The sequence below is a fragment of the Molothrus aeneus genome, chromosome 13, assembly GCF_037042795.1.
Source record: "Molothrus aeneus isolate 106 chromosome 13, BPBGC_Maene_1.0, whole genome shotgun sequence".
In the NCBI taxonomy this organism is placed as follows: Eukaryota; Metazoa; Chordata; class Aves; order Passeriformes; family Icteridae; genus Molothrus; species Molothrus aeneus.
The window spans coordinates 15,018,458-15,038,330 of record NC_089658.1 but is presented as its reverse complement, the minus strand read 5'-3'; the positions used below and the strand labels follow the sequence as shown (position 1 = coordinate 15,038,330).

Here is a 19,873-nt window from a genome sequence, read left to right as displayed (position 1 = left end):
AATGCATGCAAGGAACCTATGGTATAAAGTTATTTTCTTGGTCAGTGCAGGCTCCAATGGTAATGAAATGCCTCATCAGCAGAGCTGTGAAAAATATTGTTTGAAACTCCAAGTTTCAAAACCCACAATTTAACTGAACTCTAAACTTCTAACAGCTTCATCAAAAGTTTCCTCGCGATTTATAAACACGTTCTGTGTAACTTGTGAAGGCACGAGAAAAACTTGGGCTGATACTGCTGTGAACGTCCAAGTTTGGTTTTGAACTAAGCTACACTAAACCAGATCAGTGAATTTGATTTGAAAGAGAAAGACATGCTCCCCTTTATTTACAGGGGAGAGGAATTCTGTATTTTTAACTTATTTCTGGGCTACACACTTTCAAGTTGCCATGAACGCACAAATGAACTCCATAAAAAAGGAGCAATTTTTGAGAATAAATATTCAGGGGCGAATTCTCGGTTTTTTGGGGGGTTTCTAGGCTTTCAGTCCCTCTGCTCCAAACAAAATACAGGATATTAGCCAATGACATAAGATACTGGCTCCCCAAAAGGGCACTCAAATCCCTTGGAGGCAATAAGCCTGTCGACAACAAATTATTTCTGACAGATACTTATTCCTGCCCTTAGACAGGGAGAGCACAAGAGCAGAGGAGAGAATGAACACACTCACAGAGAGCAGTACATTTGTGCATATGTGCAGATATAGCTGTGCATATGGAGACAACTCTTCCAGATATGGGCAATGTGGATGCAGGAACACAGCAGTGCTGAGCCTCCACTGACAAAAATCAGGGTGCCTGGTGAGGGCCCAGACTGACTGGAGTGCAGCAATCAGGCTTGTGCTCTTGGGCTGGCATTGCATAGAATAGTGAGAGTATTAATAAAAAGAAGTTATGAAAAAAAATGGAAATTATCTTCATACAGCCCCATCTCAATGCTTCATAAAAAATGGAAATTATCTTCATACAGCAAAAAAAAAGGTTGAGGAAAGCACATAGCATGTATTTCCCATTAAACATCCTCTTCCAAAGATGCATTCCAGAGTCATTTTGACTGATACTCTCCTTCCCACATTCACCTGATGCTCCCTCACCTCACAGAGTGCTCTTACTGCACTTCACAGCCGCGAATCTGGAGCTCAAGGAGGGTCAGTTCTGAGCAGAGTCACTCCCTCATTGCAATGCTGAGCTGGAGAACGTGGCAGGAAGAGAAATTACACTTAAATAAACCAGCACTGGCAGAAGAAACCTATTTACTTTAGATTCAATTTGTTTTTTGTGTCCCCGGCAGAAGAACGGGGAGCATCTCAACGGCGGCGCGGAACGTGCGCTGTATTGAACGGCAACGACCAAAATCAAAAATGACCTGAAGGAATGGAGGGCTTTAAATATTTATGCCACATTACAAATCATCTCTGCATTGCTCCACACACCAGCATACAACTTACTAATGTTTTTGAGGGTGTACCAGAAGGCAAAAAGCTCTTTGAAGTAAGTGTGAGCACGACTGGAATTCAAAACCAAAGGCACAAAAAATCCACTTCAACATCCCAAAAGCCAAACCAAAGAATCAAACTGTGCCCCAAAAAACCTCTGCCTAACGTGTGACTGCACAGAACCAAGAAGTAGAAATAAAGGATATGTTTGCACAATTTATCATGTGCATAAAGCTAATATTTTTTTTTTTCCTCAGGTAATGCCTTGGATAACAAACAACAGGCCATGGTTGCCCAACCCAATTGTGTGCATAGGCTAAATGACACAAAGCCATGTCCTGCTCCCATATCCACATCCCAACTCTTCTTTTCCCAACTGCATCTTGCTGAGTGAATAGCCCAGGATGAGCTGAAGGAGGAAAAGGGGGGCCCAACTTGTTGGGAAGTACCCAAGTAGTGCTTGAAAATTTACATCACATGTGAGGATTCAACAAGAAAAAGGAGCAAAAGAATAAAGCCTGTGGAGGAGGGTGGGAACTCTGGTCAGCATGGTCACAAATTTTACAAAATATTCAAAAGCAAAAGAAAAAAAAAAAAACAATGTTCCTCACTCCCAACAAAAAAAAAGGGATGCAAAACCAACAAAAATAGCCCCAAAAACATGCGAAAAAACTCATACTGTTTAAGTCAATATGTGTTAGGGCCTTTTTTGTCATTGCCTGATTTAGACTCTTCAGGGGGATCTCATTTTCTCTGCTGCTGGTAGGAAGTAGAGACTCATTTGTGTTTTAAATGAAAGCTGTGATTCATGTGCAATCACAGGACTCTTAAGAAATGATGCTTTAAGAAGAAGCATGTTCTGCAAAAGTCGCAGAGAAATCAGAAGAGCTGACAATATTGCAATCTGTTCTCCACCATCCTCTTGGGACACTGCCGTCGGAAACTCCATCAGGGAAGGTTGGGATGCTACTCTCAAGACTGCAAACACTTACAAAATGTCCCCACTCTGAGCCTGAATTATTGTTGTCATTAACACGTTCAATGGATTTATCCCCTACTCATAACAATGCCTGGAATCAGAAAGAGATAACAACAAAACAAAAACTAAGCTAATTAAAAAGGGACGGTTTTCTTTCATTCTGATTATTTTTGTTACATTAATGAGGTTACCCAGCCTAGAAAAGTGGAATCAAGATCCATGGATATATTTCTGTAATGAGGAGGTCAGGGAAGAGACACTCAGTCTAAATTTATTTCACTGAACTTATCACTTGTAAAGTCTGTGTGTAATTTAAGATTTCTATATTGCATTCCAGCTATTTGACAAATACCTGGCACATTGGTCAGTGTGGGTAATAATTTCCAACTTGAAGGGGCACATGCCTGGGGGTGTCACCTCTGTCCTCTAAAATACGTGCATTTAACCCTCAAAGCCAATACCCACGAGTCTAGTGGGTGCCCCTGTCCAATTTTCTTGTGGTTCCTACTTTATCCCTAATCCCTAGAAGAGGTTAAACCAAAATCAGCTCCAACAGGAGTTTTGGGTTCTATATTTATGTATGTACAACAGTTTTAGAGTAAAAGATTTCAAATCCTTTTAGGCGGCAGACACTGAAGAAATAGCTGTTTGCCAACATGCTGACTGGTCTAATTTTTCCCTCATGCTTTTATCTAACGTATTTTACATTTCCTGTGCCAAGTAAAATACAGTTAAGACCCTCAAGCAGTAAAGCTTAAAATCAGAAAAAAAAAAAAAAAAAGAAAAGAAAAATAATATTACAACCATTTTCTATGTTTTGGGGTAATCCTCTGGGGATAAACCAGGGGAATAAATCTGCATACTATTTCTAAAGGGGTTACTATCACAGAGTAAGGTGACCAGAGAAGATCCCAAAATAAAGAGGGGGTGACATGCAAGAGAAAAAAAAATCTGTTGTTTTATATCATAGATAAATTAAATGGTCATTTTTAATTCTCATGTTTTGGTTTGATTATCAGTAGGATCACAGCTCTGGAATTATTCTCTTACACAAAGTTATAATCTATTTGCAGGGAAGACCGGCATTATGCAAGTTAAAAGCCTGATCTTATAGTAAATAATTCTTCCAAAAGGCACCAGAAAAAATATTTGTGCTATTTAAAAGAAGGCAAAAAGTAGGCAAATTTTATTTATTCCGGATAAGGTGACTACCTTAAAAGGGTCATGAAAAAAAATTATCATTAGCTGAGCTGATAAATGTCCACTTATTTGGAGATGTATTTGTTAACATTTTGGGAAACATTAGCAACAAGGGACAGATGGTGACGTAATTGTTCACAGTGGAAGGAGTGGTGGTGGAAGTGCTCTTAAATTTGGGCTCTCAACTGGGTTCCAGTTGGTAACAATGGGAGTCTTAAATGATTATGTTTAAACTACTTTAATGACTCGTCCTTCACATTCATAATGTAAATTAGAGCTGAATGGGTAAAGGAAAAAGAGCTCTCTAATAAAGAACATTTTAAATTAGACTGTGTTCAGTGAGAATCACACATAAGGTTACTTCCCTGGCATCTCCAGCTATGGCACAGGGGGGAAAAAGAAAAAATCAAAAACCAGGTTTGTAGAACCTGGCAGTAAACCCAGACAAATGAGGGATAGATGATTGTAGCACCACTGGTGCAAAACTCCCTGGTAATCTCTATTCCAAAACCTCCAGTCCTAAAAAAAATATTTCCAGACTGAAACAGAGCAAAGGAACAAAACAGTAATTTTTAAAAATCCCAAACCGGTAAACAAAGACCACAAACCCAGAAATCTAAGAGCACCTCTAAAGCACATATAAAGCAGTGAGATTATATCCTTACAGACAAAGAATTCCAGATTATTTATCCTCTGTCCTTAAGCTGTACCTGGGATTCCCCAACACATCCCCATGCCAGAGCCCAGAAAATCTCCTTATCTGCCTGGGATAGATTTCCCACAGTGAAGAGGAGAAATGCAGTTCATAACCCCAGCCCTCCCCACACCTGACACACACCCAGGACACCAGGAACAGTGTGATTACACAACACTTAAACAATTCCAGCAGGTTCATAATCTGCAGTGTGACAAAATTGCTGCATTACAGAACAAACGCATGGAGCTGACTGAGGCTCACTGTAATTATACCCTGGATATGTTACCATTGTAAGCTAACAGCAGTGACACACAAAAACACCCCCTGTATATTGACAGCATGACTATGTAATAGAGATTTTCCACCAGCAGACCTGTAGCATTTTGCTACCCAAAACACAGAATAATCTTAAGAAAAAAAAAAAAAAATTAAAAATTGCAAGACTCCCGCAATTTCAGGCAGCTGTTCAGGTAAAACTGAAGCCAGGAGATTGTTTATTTTAATAAAGCTATTATATGTGCAACTCCAAATTAGGAATGGCAGGAGACTGGGGGATGCCTAAACCATCACCACCTGTTTGCCCTGAAAATCAATTAAAGTCACACTATCACAGCAATCCCTTCCTAGCTAATAAAAGTTATACAGCTTCAACATGCAGCTTTAGGTGCTTTGAGGGAATGTGCCTGAAATCTAAATCCTGAGTCTCACATTACTTCAACACTAAACACAACTCTGAACCACTGTAAAACTTGCTTTTTTGGGGTTAGAGAAAGTGTTAAGAGCAAAGAGATCCCAAAATGCTGTTTTGATGCAATGGATTGAACTAATAATCAGTAAATTCTAACGATTCAACCAAGAACATTATATAGAGTTTGAAGTAGGAGAAAACTGAAGTCCTTTATGACACATGCCTGTTCAACATATTCTGTGCTGCAGAACAGATCCAACTTTACAAGTTGAAAGCAAGGGCAGTAGAGACATCCCAAGTGTTTTAGTAATTAAACGAATATGCATAATGAACCATATGCCCAAAGGGCCTGTTCTTCATGTGGGCCAGATTTTTGTTTGAATTTTTAATTTTTATATACAGATGAAACATTTCATGTAATATAGCAACACTGCAAAGGAACATGCTATGCAGGAAGGGAAGGAGGAACTACCCATCTGAGAACGATCAGAATACACTTGATGAATTCTGCTCCTCAATTTCCGATTCAGAGCCAAGAGGGCTTTAAAAAAAAAAAAAAAGAAAGAAAGAAAAAAATCTTTTTCTCCTTTGAACAGCTGTATTACTCATCTGCTCAGAGTCTAGAAAAGAGGCATTGAATATATGTATATTTATATAGGTCATATTTATACATTTATGTGTGAAATGGATTTGATACACCAACACATTTAGATGCTGCAAGACTAGAAAAAACATAGACACTATCAAAATTGAAAAGCTTCTGATCCACCAGAAAAAATAACTACAGGATGGCTCTCTGGTGGGCAGGACCTGTCATGTTGTGTGAGCTGCAGTGAAACAGGACACACTCACATCTGTCTGTGAAACAGGAACAGGCATTTGGAAAAAGATGGGTCAAATTCCACTCCTGCTACAGTAATGCTGCCCTACTGTGAATGTGAGGATACCAGGGCCTTGTTGCAGAAATATTAAATCTCCCAAGTTCTCCTGGGGTGGAGCAGTCCTTCTCCTCTCTCAGTAATATTTACCTTTTTTGCCATCCCTTGCCCTTGAAGTACTTTCCAAGCAAAAGCAGCATCCTTTGCAAATGAAACCTATTTTAAATATTTGGACTGCCAAATAATAAATTGGTTCTTCTAAGTGGTTCTGATCCACTGGGCAAATTTCTCTTTTGCTTCAAAAAACCAGTGGCACTGGTTTTTTTACCACACTGACAGGTACTTGTCAGTGTGGACATTCTGGTTTCAGAAAAACTTTCCTGCCTTGAGCTTTACCAGCTTTCTGAGTGCATTTTTGTTTCAGGTTTTATGGACTCAAACGCTAATCAGACTTAGTGAGGGAGAGGAAAATTTTGGGAGTAAATAGAAGAGTGCCCCACAGTAGCTGAGGTGTGGCACTGCTCTGGGATAAAAAAGCTGTGCCAGACTCAGTCCCACAGAGATGTGCTGGGGAAGCACCGGCCCAGCAATAAGGGATGGAGACCATAACACGAGCACTTCCCAATTAAAAGGGTGACTTTTCATCAAATTCAGCAATTAAACTTTTTTTGGCACTTCAGGAACTCCTATAACCAAAAGTGGCATGGCAATGTAGGAGCAACCCTGGTCTCAGGACTTAGAGTATTTAAAGGCTGAAATAGTTCTAAATAGCAGCACTCATCACTCTCAGTCCTGATTTGGGGTCTGTGCTTTTGCCACTGCTGGGTTTGCATGATCTAGTGGTCTCCATGGAAAGACAGATAAACTTCAACAGCTGTCAGAAGACAAAAATTGACAAGGAGCATCACCTTGCCTGACTGTTTAAATCCTTTAAGGAAGTGTTGCAGCAATTAGAGAGGGAGTTTAATCTTTGCAGAGTGCATTAACACTCTCCGACCTCCCAGACAATAGATCAGGCCTCAGACACATAATGCTTCCCTAAGGCTTTTTAACCAGAGCATTTGATCTCATCCCACTCTGTGTGTCTTACTGTAGGTATCCCTGTGTGAGACAGCATTCACTGGGCACTAAAGGACCACTGGCTCTGCCAGTATTCACACAACTCTCAAAAAATAAAAGCAGGAGTAGCTTTCATTGCAAGGCATGCTGCTGCAGAAGTACTACTTCCCAGAAGAAGGAGGAAAAAAAAAAAAAAGAAAAAGAAAGAAAACAAGATTAAAACCATCCAGAGTAGCTCTGCAAAATGTCTTCATTTTTATTAATCTCATATTTCCTTTCTACTGCCACTGTTTATTTCCCAGCTTTGGAATATAAATCTATTTTTTGAAAAAAAAAAAAAGCTTAGATTAGTTTTTTATTCATAGAAACAGTTATCTGATAATAATTTCAAAATACTTCATTTCTTAACCCCTGCAGAGGGACTTAAGGGAAAGGGAATTAGGAAGACAGGTCTAGTTTATTAAGGAAATTGAAATATATCATTGCAAATAATTTTCCCAAATGTGTACATGGAAGTATCTGGGGAAGTTTTCTTAACTGCTGGAACAAGTCATCATCTCATTCCTGATGGGCATGTTCAGTTAAAAAAAAAAAAAAAAAAAAAAAGCTAATATCTCTGTATCAATTATGCATTTCCCATTTAATATTCTAAACATTTTAAGAAAATTTGCTTAGTGCAAAATTTTTAATGGAATTAGGCTGTCTTGCCATCATGTTCTGACAGAAGCCACATCTCCTATGGCCAATACATAATGGGAGGATAAAAGCAGCTCACTGGATTCCCACACACTGCTAAAAAATGGGTGCTGCACTCTCCCTAAGCACTTGGAGTTCTCCCCCCCATGCAATGCATTTGAGGCACCCTTATGGCTAAAAAATATTTAGATGAGGCTATTAATGTTTTTCATTAGCAGCAGGGTTTTATTTTACTTTTGTAGACCTACAAAAAGTGCCTTTTTGTGGAGTACCTGCATTACAAAAAGGTTTGGCTGCTGCTGAAATGGGTATCTCAAATTTGCCAAGCCAAGTGCATCACAAATGACAAAAAGGTCACATATACCCAGTATATTTAAAAACAAGCAAGCCTTCAAAGTCAAAGTGTAATGCAGTTATTTCTAATCTGAACAAACAATAGAATGCATCTAATGAAAGCTGACAATTGGCTTTGATACAGAGATGTGCTGCTCTTCTCTTCCATTAAAAGATGAAAGCTGAAGGGAAGTACAGAAGACAGCGACTTCTCCCAAAACAAAAGTAGAAAGTTCTGAACCTGAGCTAGCAAAGTAGTTAAAGGCTGTTTTAGTGAAGACTTTTGCTCACCTTTGGCACTCATCTCTCAGTAAACATGCTGACTTTACATGGGTAATGCTAAAGGTAAAATAAATCAGCATATTAGACTGGCACAAAACACTACATGCTTTACATATTTATTAACACTTCTCAAAATCACAGCATTACCTTTAAAAAAGAAAAAAAGAAAACACACAGATAAACACCAAAAGAAACCTGCTAAGCTTGACTACAGAGTGGATGCCACAATTAAGAATAAGAGATTTAATTTTCATGAAGTTGTGGGGGACGAGATCAAAACTCTATTGATGTTATTGGTAGCTGTGCAAACCTTTACTGTGGAAGCAGTCAAATTTATACATAATTAATAGCAAAGATTTTTTTTTTAAATCAGATTTCTGGGATTTTGCAGTCATCCCACTGCTCCACATTTATTTTCAACTGAATATTTTAAAAAAAATAAATGTAAGGGACATACCCTGATTTAAGGTATTTTTACTATTACTGCTATCCTCAAACAACCCAAGAACTTTCTGGTTACTTAAGAATTACCTCAAAGTTAAAGCACATCTTAGTTGCTAATAAAGAAAAGTAAAGCTAAATGAGAACAAGCTTTTAAAAAAAGTGTATTTGTTCTGCAGCTTCTCTACTAATCTCTTTTTATTTCAGAACTTGTAAAGGATCCAACTCTTTCTTATTTAAAAGGAAAAAAAGAAAAAAAACCCGACAAGCAAACGCCTTAAGAGAAATCCCTCAAGGTGTATCTGTCTCCATCATAAAACCAAATGTTGCATTACCTTCAAATAGGAAATTTCTCCCAGTTGTCACGATTTCTGCAACTAGTGTTACATTAGCATTGAGAGAAAGGGTGAATTAAATTAAAAATAAAATAGTTCAAGCAAGAGAAAGAAAACCTGCCAGAAAAATCTGACAAAAGCCTGAATGCCAGAGCTGGCTCATTCCTGAGGGTCCATCGCCATCTACAGGCTTTGCCTCCTCTCAGAAAACCTGATCATTCTATTCACACAGCATTTTTGCCCAAAACGAGGATGCAGATTTTTTTAAACTGATGTTAAATAGCACAGGTTTGCTGAAGCTAATGGAGTTGCAGTGATTTAATCCACCTACAGATGTGTCTCTACTTATTCCTTCATTTTGGAAGAATCAAAACTTCCCCTATGCTTCAGGGGAAAGCAGTGTTGCTCTAAGCTTACATTTGTGTTAAAAAGAAAATCTACCTTTTTAAAACTAAAAGGAAAAGAAAAAAAACCCACTGAAAGAGGTGTTCCACCAACGAGATGGGCAATAATAGTCAATGTCTACAATTTTCCTGTAAAACTGAGTGCTTTAAAGTACTTTCTAAGAGGTGTCAGGTCAAAGTAATGTGAATAATGAAACAAACCCAAGCAGATACTGACTGAAAGAAAATCAATACACCTGTGGCTCTGGGGGGAAAAAAAAGAGCACACTAAGTAGAAGAATTTTTAATTTTAATGGAATTTTCGCTTCCTTATATATACCTTTTTCATCCTACATGCCATGGGTTTCCTGCCTTTTTTGTTTGTTTGTTTGGGCTGAGCCTTATGTTTTTCCCATACAGCTTGCAGAGTCTAAAGCCATGCCAACTTTGGGAATTTTACAAATAAGCTTCTCAAATTCTGGTATTTCCAATAGTGGTGGGTAAGTAGCTTCTGTCTCACACTCCTGTTTAATGAGTCTCACACAGATGCAACATTCATTCAACTCAGAATACTAATTTCATCTTTGTTTATGCAATTTCTAGTCTGTGAATAAAGTGAACTTTCAGAAAAAGCACCAGGCAAATTGGGAAAATGAAAATTACTGAATCCTGACATAGAAAATCATCTCTTTAGGATCAGATAAAGTGGCAAATTATTGCAGATAAATTTCTCCTGGTTTTCAACCTGCCACTCAATTCAGAAGAATTACAAGTCAGAATCTTGTGATAAGAATAAAAAATTCAGAAGATGACCATGAGTTTTAATCTGAAGTCTCTCTAAAGAGAGAATTTTAGTTCCTCTAAAGAGAGTTTCATTTAAGACTGCAAAAATAAATACAGCACAAGAGGAAAACAGCTTTCAGGTAGTGGGCATGTCAGCCTTGTCCAATTTTTTTGCAGCAAATTCCTAAAGTCAGAATGGAGGTTTGTAAGATAACCATAGAAATCATGAGCTAAATTCACCTTTGACACAATCCAAATTTTGCAATTTTGTTGGGAGTAAAGGAACCAGTGCTGCTTTGCTGGGAGAGAGTTTCACTTTTTCTAAAACAGTTAAATAATAGTCAAAGGTAAAAAAAAAAAAAAAAAAATTAAATGCTAATGCGTGATTACTCTCACAGTTGGGAGAACAGAGAATATCTGCTAGTGAGGCAGGAGTGTTAGATGCAGGAGTTCAGCAGTGTTAAATATACAAATAAACCCAGCAACAGGCAAGAGTATTATTTTACTGTGCTGAGCAAAGCAAAATAAATACAAGGCATGCAAAAATAAATAGGAAAAGTACAAAATAGCATAAGATCAACCAAACCTTTTGCAAAACTTCAGGAATTTAAAAGACAAAAGGTGTTATATATGAAGGAAAAATAAAAATTAAAATTAAAAAAAAAAATAAAAGGGCTTCATAAATCAAACAGTGAAAGTACAACACAATATAGCAAACTCCAGCCAGACCACAAAGAGGGTTTGCTCTTCATAAACATCAGATCAGGCAGCTAAAATTATTACCAAACTCTCTTGTAACTGTCACCTGTGGTGGGTATAATTACAGGCTACTGCTGCAAGCACGCCCACGTCATATGGCAATAAAAGGACCTACAGCTTGCCAAGAGCAGGCAGACAATGGAGAACACACACCACCTGACGAGAGCCCAAAAAGATCAGCCAGGGAGACTAATAAAAATGACAGCTTCGAAACAAATGACAAAGCTTCAACCACAAAAAAAAAAAAAAAAAAAAAAAAAAGGAAAGAAAAAAAAAGGCAATATCAAATTAGCTGGAAATGCAAGCACTGAGCAGAGTTCTCCAACAGGTTGCAACTTGAGCACAAAGGGAGGAAGAAGGATTTTTGGATGCCTTTAGTTCAGGTTTTTGCTAGAAAGAGCCCTTTTTCATTTACCTTTTTTTTTTTTTTTTTTTTTAATTAGATAAAATGTTCGCACATTTGACCTTGGCTTGGTGGGCTGCCATTAAATAGCCAAAGAGATGAAAACTACATTTCCAACCTGGCTTGGGAGACTGACAGACACAGGTATCTATTCAGCTATCTTAGCACCAACACCTTCCAGGGATAAATCCACATACTATAACAAAGCTGAATTTCTTTCTCCCTGCCTTAATTCTCGACTGGATGCCTGCATACACATTCCTGCTGACCAGCTGCACAGAGGCTTATCCTACATCAGGACCGTTCTTTTACCCAAATACTTGGACCACAGAGTTGAACACACACAGCCAAGGTATTAAAAGGCTTTATCATCAATTAAACCCAACAAAATGCAATTAAAGAGGAAGAGGCAGTGATTCAGGTCTCTCTCATTACCAGGGCTGAGGGAATCATTTCGATGTGATGCATTCAAGTTTTGAGTACATGACACAGAAAGCCTCAAAAATATCAGCACAGCATAATTTAAGAGGAAGATCCCCAACCCAAAATCAAGGGAATTCCTATATAGGGTAAATGTCTTGTTAAGCACACGCAGAGGAAATGACTCCTCAGATGCAAAACATAGTTTTGCTTTTATTTTTATTTTGGAACATTTCACTGGTAAGAAGCAAATCCCCAAAACTTCTGAGCTGGAAACGTAAGGCCATCCATCCTTTTCAAAGTTAAAAGGGATATCTGTACTGGTCTCTGCTCAGCTCCATCTCACCCCAACTCTAAAGCTTCAAACTCTGCTTTTCAAATCTTGTTTATTGTGTTGTCAAGGCTCAAAGTGGTTATTTCCCTATTAACTTTGTCCTTGTTTGTTCTTGCATTTTTGAAAGAGCTGGAAATAACATGTGTTTACTTTGCTGTGTGTCTCTCAGCATCGTCAATATCACTGTTGCTATTCCAGGAATTTTAACTGCTGCAGCAAAGCGAAGTCTGGGATCTCGAGCTTAAATTGTATTCCCCCGCAACCACGGAAGAATAATAGTGGAAATGTAAAAATTGCAAGGGGAGAGGATGAAACCATGCCCTTTAATTGTCTGGAGAAGCCTGTTTCCCATCTGAGCAGCCACTCGTGTCAGGTACCGTGCCCCTGACAGCTTTGCTCCAGCACCGCTGCGTTTGCACAGGCACTGCCACGAGCAGCCAGGGGGAAGCAGGATGGAAACGTTTCCTCCTTCATTAGGAAAACACTTCTATTGGGATATAACAGCCTGAAATAAAGACACACCTCTCCACTCCAGCCTTTCCACCAGAGCTGGAGACAACGATTTTAAAGATGTGCCTTTGCCCGGGATTGGCAGAGGGGAAAAGGGGAAGAAATGTTGGGGGCTCTGAAGAATTACTTACTAGGTGAAATTCCTGAAACCTGCCTCTTGCTGCTCCTCCAGCACCAGCTCTAGCCTGAACATGAACGAATTTCTGTAGCAGGGATATTTTACAGCTCCCCTATTTAAATAGAAACTGCCTTCCTTCCTTTGCCGACTGCCTCTTTAAAACTGCAGCAAAACACAAGCTGCAAATGAGCTGAGAACAGCCCTTAGCAAAAGCTCTACAGTAAAGCGGATGTAAAGACCATCTCTTTTGCATTAATACTTTTTTCCTTCTTTTTTAAGTTTTTTCTTCTTCCAAGTTCCCTATTCAGTGTTTGAAGAATACTCATTCTTCTCTCTTTAGGATTACATCTATTCATTTTATTTAGCTTTTTAATGTGGAGACATTTTAATCTACCATTACTTTAATGCTGTTCCCGAATAGTTTGGGAACAATGATTTGTATTTCATCTTCAGCTGTGAGGATGAAAAAAAAGGCGGGGGGGGAGAAAAAAGACTGTACCCTTCTCATCAGTTACACATGTAGTCAAGGCAGGGTGGTTTGTGTTTTGTATCGGGGAACTGCTTGCTCAAAATTAGCAGACAATCCACAGGGAAAATAAGAAATATTTTAGGGGAGCTCATGTGAGAGCAGATCTTGCTTCCCCACCCTGTAGAAGAGTGAGTTATTACCACCTACTGGAAAATACTCAGTTAAATTAAACCTCTCTCCTCTGCTTGGTTGGCCAGAGGTGCAAGAGGGGTTTGGTGACTCAAGTCTCTATCTTATTCCATAGCTGCTACTGGTCTCCCTTCTCCACAGATTTCTCATGTTGCCTGTGAAACTTTCATCCCAAGAATTTCCTCTTATTGATCTATAAGCCCCCTCCCATCAAGGAAAAAATACAATAAAATAAATCACTGTGTTGCAAAACAATGCAGGAGTTAAATTGGATGTTTTACCCATATATTGTTGTCATCTCCAGGGTTGAATTATGCTCAGTACAAACAGGGCTGGAACATTTTGTGCTTTGCTTGGGAAAGCCAAACCATAACATGCAGGAGACACTTGTCCACATACAGAATGAGAGATTTACCCCATGTAAACTCCAGAAGGCTCAGATTTTGAGTTAACAAATATCTTTCCTGAGGGGATAAAGAACATTTCCCTCTTACTGATAAGCAATTAGCAATTTTAGAGGACACTGTCAACAAGCCAATGGCCTTTTGCCTGCAGTTCATCACTATAAATATAGCCCGGCTCAACAGGGATCAAAAATTGTTCATGTCTAATAAGATGATTGGTATCTTCTCTCTGAGATGAGTTTAGCTGGGCTCAGATCCAGCTGCTGTATCAGGAGCTGAAGTGGCAGAGTGCTCCATCACACACTCAGCAGAGATGCCCAGAAGTTCACAGGCTCTGTCCTCTCTCTCTCTGTCACTGCCCCAGACCTGAAGCAAACCAGCAGAACAGTGCACAGCCCTGCAGCCTCACCCAGCCAGCCCTGGGGCTCCTAAACCTTCCAAGCTCCCCCAGCCCAAGGGGCCAGTGCCCAAAACCAGCCATCCCCAAGCTCCCTCTGGGTTTAAAGAGCTTTGGAGATCTCAGTGGAGAGCAGTGACAAAATCCCACCTCTGCAGCAAGGAGCACAAAAGTTTACATTTGGCCTCTGCTCCCATACTCTTGCATCAGCCAGATTTCTGGGAAGCCCAAAGTGCTCCAAAATGACCCCATGCCTGTCCTTTTCCCAGCTGCCCACCATTAAATAGCTGCAGGCAGTTTGACCAGAAGCCCCAAATTTCCAACACATTATGCTGCATCACCACACACTCCTCCCAGTACTAAACCATCATAAAATAATTAGTAGACACAGTGCAATGTCACTGCAAAATAAATAAATGCTGCCCGTGCCTGCTGCATCCCTTGTCTGGCTGGCCCCTGCTGCCAGCAAGGGCTGAGCTGGAAACATCACTCCCACCTGTCCCCACCCTGGCAGCAGCCTGGATCAGCAAGAATCCTGAACTCGATGGAGTGGGAAATGCTGCCAGTGCAAATGAAGGATTCTGGCATGGGTGAGTGTGCAGGGACCCTGAAGGAATCCAGAGCAGCACTGCCAGCCACACCAGAGGTGCTCTGGTGGCTGCTTTCCCATCGTTTGCCTCATCCTGTCAACGTCTCTTGCAACTATCATACAAATTTTAAATATATATATATATATGATAGTAAAAATTCCAGTCAATATATTCTTTTAATTCGCAGCAGCTTATATTTTTTAATGCAATTACTGTAATTTCATTAAATGGCATAATTACCATTAATGCAGAGAAAAGTGTCAATAGAAGGTGTAATTATGTTGTATAAAATCACAAGCACAATGTGCAATGATGCATAATTCCTCATGAAAATCATTGTGACTAAAATTAACTTTTAAATATTTTAAAAATACATATAATACAGTAAGAATGATTTGGTTATTACAGACTTCACCTCCACAACCAGCAAAGGCGGAGCAGAGCAGGCAGGGAGTGTTTGCATACAGAAGGAAGGCTCAAAAATTTGGTTTAAATGCGCAACAGGAAGGTAAGAAGACAAGTTTTTGTATGCATGAGTGGGAAAAACAAACAGGTTATAATCAGACATAAAAGCTGAGTTGTGAGCAGACATTCCCCCAGGCACATTACAGGACACAACTCCAGTTTTTGGACACCAATAATGCTGTGTGGAAGTGATATCCCAATGGAGAAAAGTGTGGTGAGGAAGGAGTGAAGAGGACCAGGCTAAAACTGCAACATTGAGACAGCAAACTGGTAGAAAATTGTCCAAGGTAGGATATGGAGTGTGTCAGGCACACAGGAAGGACCATACTAAGTATACTGTACTATGTGTCTTTCACTTCAAAATAAAGACCTTTTTGTGAGGTATGTTTCAATCAAAACACAACACACTGGGTTCAATACAGAGATAACCATACCAGGATTAAACAGAAAGAAGTTTGAAGGTCTTTTTGGTCTTAAAAATCTACAAATCCCCCCAAACTGTGAACTGATGGAGAAGAATACACAAAGTAATTAAAGGTTTCTCTTGGAATATGAAAACTGTCAACTCTACAGGCAACATTTTTCACATGGGGGAATATTCCCGATATTCCCAGGCAGATACAACTATGTATGGCCACTTTTCACACCAGACCAGTGAGGAGAGGTAAACTATGAAGAACCTAGAAATCCTGTGTGTGACCCTTTCCTCTGACCCAGGATGTTTTCTCTGGTTGTGTAACACCATTTCCACCAAACCCTATATGCACAGGGCAAACATCACCAAAAGTGAAAATTTGCTCTTCATCTCACCTCCCTTTCAACCCTCTTTCCTAAACCTCTAAGCTTGAAAAAAATCTGATTTTACATGTGCTTCAGCAGAGCCCAGTGTCCTCTGTGCCTATACAATTAACTCAGATGAAAAATCATCAGATTAAAAGCACAGAACGCTGATGAAAAATGTGATTACATTTTTATAGCACAAAAAAATTCATCTACTCACATGTTCTTGGACTGTCTCCTCTCACCATTACATCCTAATAAAGAAATTTAGCCTGGGATGATGAATCTTATAAATGAGGAAACAGAGTGAGAGCATTTTTCTCATTCACTTGTGTCCTGCCTGTGCTGTCCTCTGTTTCCTCCCTCTTCACCTGCCCCTCTTTTTCTCTTACACCCCCAAAAGCAGCTGATGTCCTTGTCACACACACGAGCTGTCTCACTAATGGGGAGGGAAGACTGAAAAAGGAAGGTGAAAGATTCCATGTCCTTGGCTATTGCTGTCCTCTGACAACCTCACAAATATTTTATCTGTCTGGCAGTGGGTTTTGTCTGATTGCTGAAGAAAACAAGGTTCTCATGATTACACTGCCTGCTTGTCTTCCTCCTCCTCCCTCACTTCATTCCCCCTTGGAAGAAGGGGCATGGGTTACCTGTAGAGGGAAACCAAGGGAAATACCAGATCAAAATGGTAATTGCCAGGGGCCTGAGGGACATCATCTGTAAGGTAAAATAATTTTTAAAAACCACATTTTCTATTTTGAGGGCCTAACTGGCATCAAAACTACCAATAAAGGGTTTCATGAACTCAGCTGAAAAATGGGTAGAGAAGCTTTGTGCATCCTCCTCACCTCATCTTTTAAACACCAGCACACAAGGAGTGGATTTTCCTCACAGACTGGGCAGGGAGGGATGCTGCACCTACTGTGCTGTGTGCGTATTTTCAATACTATGAACACTCATGCTGGAAATAGTGAGAGAGAGAGAGATATATAATTAGCATTTCATTTTTAGTGCCAGAGCTGAATTATCTCCATGTGAGAAAAATCAGATAGACTTAAATTTTGGGTTGTAGAAGAAGCCTGTTGTAATTATTCTTAGAGTTGAGTATTTTTATTCCTTTCCCATTACCCACTTCCTTTCAGGAAACCATGAGTATTATGGTATCCAGTAAAGATGCTATCAACCTGTAACTTGTAACCTGCTCATAACTCTTTTTCACTGGGAATAAATTCCTTTTTCTGTAGACCCATTTTCCCACCTTCTTACTTTTCTGCCTCTCCACCCCTTCCAAACTTTTCCTAGGTTTGGAAAACTGAACTTGACAGCTGTAACTTCGCAAGCACTTTGGTGAAAAAGAGCAATCCTTTTAAATATGTGCTTAGATTCCTGCTGTACAGTGATGGCAGGACATGGACACTGGGATTTTACCCTCTCCTTCCAGCCCCAGAATGAACAACCATCTGATCCCCTTGGACACAATCACAGAACTCCTTTGCACAGCCACTCTTACTTCAGTGAGGTACCGACCACTCTGCTCTCCAGCCATTAACTAAATATAACATATATATATCTTCTGAATGAACTTCAAGAAACAGAAGACAAAAAATTAGAGAGAAAAGACCCTCTTCATCCTACCCACTCATCTGTGTGAGCCATCCCTCTGACCTACAGAGTGAAGACAGCTCCTCTGTCCTTGTTCTGAAGCTTCTTTCAATCAGGACTGGTCTACTTTACCCATCTGTGACAAATACACTGAAGTTTTCCTTAAAAAAATCTTTTAAGTATGTTACAATTCACAGACAGTAAACACAGGAGAAAATCTTAGCGATGTGGATGTTGTATTGCTTAATAAACAATAAACTCAAAAACTTTCTCTCTGCATGCTGGACCACCACAAAATGATTTTTGCAACCTTTAATGACATGCCAAACATTTCAAGCATGAAGAAAATGTCACACCGCAGAATAAAGAGCAGGCAAAATCTTTTTGTGCTTGAGTGGATTATGAGAAAACTGCAAATGGGGTGTTTACTACCAAGAGGAAAAAGGAGAGAGATGAAAAGCAGGATAGGCAGGTGGAGAAGTTGGCTTTTGGTTTGCAGAGTAGAGTAGAACTCACTGACCAGCCTTCTCCTAGTTTTTTTCTTTCAAATAATGTATTATTACATTGTTTGAAAGAAAATGTCAGGAGACATAGTCAGGAGAATAAATTTGGAACAGGCAATGCCAACACAGGCAGAGCAGGAATTGATAACCTGCAGGGAAATGATGCCTCACTCCCATGGAAGATGGAAGGCACAAAACCCATCAACTCACTGAACCACTGAGATCAAAAGCATCACCCTACATCACCCTCTTGGTCCCCACCTCCTGCCTTTCCTATCCCCCAGCTGCCATGTTTCAAATTAAAAATAATTCAAAATTCCAGAGTTGCCACACAGTTACAGACTGTGCATGGCGGCATCACCCACCACAGACATGGGCATCCCCAGAGCTCGGTGCAGGAGGTGAATATCTCTGCTCCCAGCCAGGAAAGGTTGCTCCTGAAGGTCTCATTCCCATCCCCACCAGGCCCAGTGTAGCCCAAGCTGCCCTGCAGCCACAAAACAGCAACAACAGCCAACGAGAAAGGGAGGAAGGCACGGGAACACTGATGGGGAGGAAGGCACAGGAACACACCAGATCCTGGATCACTCAGCCCCATGCAATAAAAGAAGAAATCCACTTACCACAAATGCTATCAGGCTCTTCACCGTGGACTCCCAGAGAAAGCAGCTCCAAAGGAATTGTATTGTATTCCATATTGCCATGGTGATTTTTTTCACGCGATCAACATTTCTTGATAAGATCTGATAAATATTGAGTGGGAGGAGGGGAGGAGAAGAGGAGTTTAATCAAACACACTAATATTGCTTCAGAAAAAGGGATAATTTAGGCTACAAACGCATGCCAGGGCACATATTACAAATAAAGCCTCTATTTCAGACACATTCGCCAGCTCCTGTCTGCTTTCTGATTACACCCAAACCTTCCAGATTTTCCTCATCACTTACAAAAAAAAAAAAAAAGAAAAAAAAAGCACAAACTGATGCCAAAACTAAATAAAACAGTTATACAAACCTACCTTTATCGTCATTCAATTCTTAAAATACATCAATGTCTCAGGGAAAGGGACAGAGAGAATGTAGTCTGCTGCTCTATTCTACATGTTTTGGACTTTTCCATAGAAATAAATAGGGATTTTTAGACTTATTATAAGGCCTCTCAATTTTAAAAAGAATAATGGCGGTTGTTCTTAAATCCTATGGATTTTCTACATAAGGAATTTAGCCTTTCTTCACAAAGAAGGGAATAAGGCTCTCATTGAGCTTTAAGTGCTGCGAAGTGTGCAAAATCCACAGCTATCATTTTCCCCACTCTGAAGCACAAAGCAGAACTACTGATGCAAGCCAGATCAGAAAGCAATTTCATGTTAACACAAACAAACCTTTTAATATATACAGAAATACATTGAATTTACATGTGTTCAGCACTTTATGCATAAATAGGTTTTGTTCTTGCAATTGTGCTACAGCAATTCAAATCTTACAGATGCAAAAGCTTAGCCCAGACCCAATTTTCACCTTTTTAGAAAATTTGCGGTTCTCTTCAGTAAAGCGCTTTTCTCGGGGCTTGAATGTTCTAATACTTGCTTTTATCTAGAAAGAAAAAATTAATAAAAATAAGACCATGTAGTATTAAAGGGATTATTTCATTTTCACAGCACCAGCACTGCTCAGGAAGATCAGGAATTTCAGCATCTCTCAATCTTTCCAGACTCTGTGTGACATAGGAGTTGCTTTTAATAC

General features: G+C 39.6%; 1 protein-coding gene across 1 annotated transcript in view; it reads right to left on the bottom strand.

Annotated features, from left to right (window-relative positions):
• The window catches only part of MCTP2 (multiple C2 and transmembrane domain containing 2), a 101,459-nt gene that overhangs the window by 25,310 nt on the left and 56,276 nt on the right, over nt 1–19,873 (bottom strand). Inside the window, exons 16-17 of the mRNA XM_066558591.1 lie at nt 19,649–19,723; nt 18,755–18,874 (exon numbers count right to left, since the gene is read on the bottom strand). Coding sequence (XP_066414688.1) covers nt 18,755–18,874; nt 19,649–19,723 — 195 coding nt within the window. The remainder of the gene's footprint in view (nt 1–18,754; nt 18,875–19,648; nt 19,724–19,873) is intronic.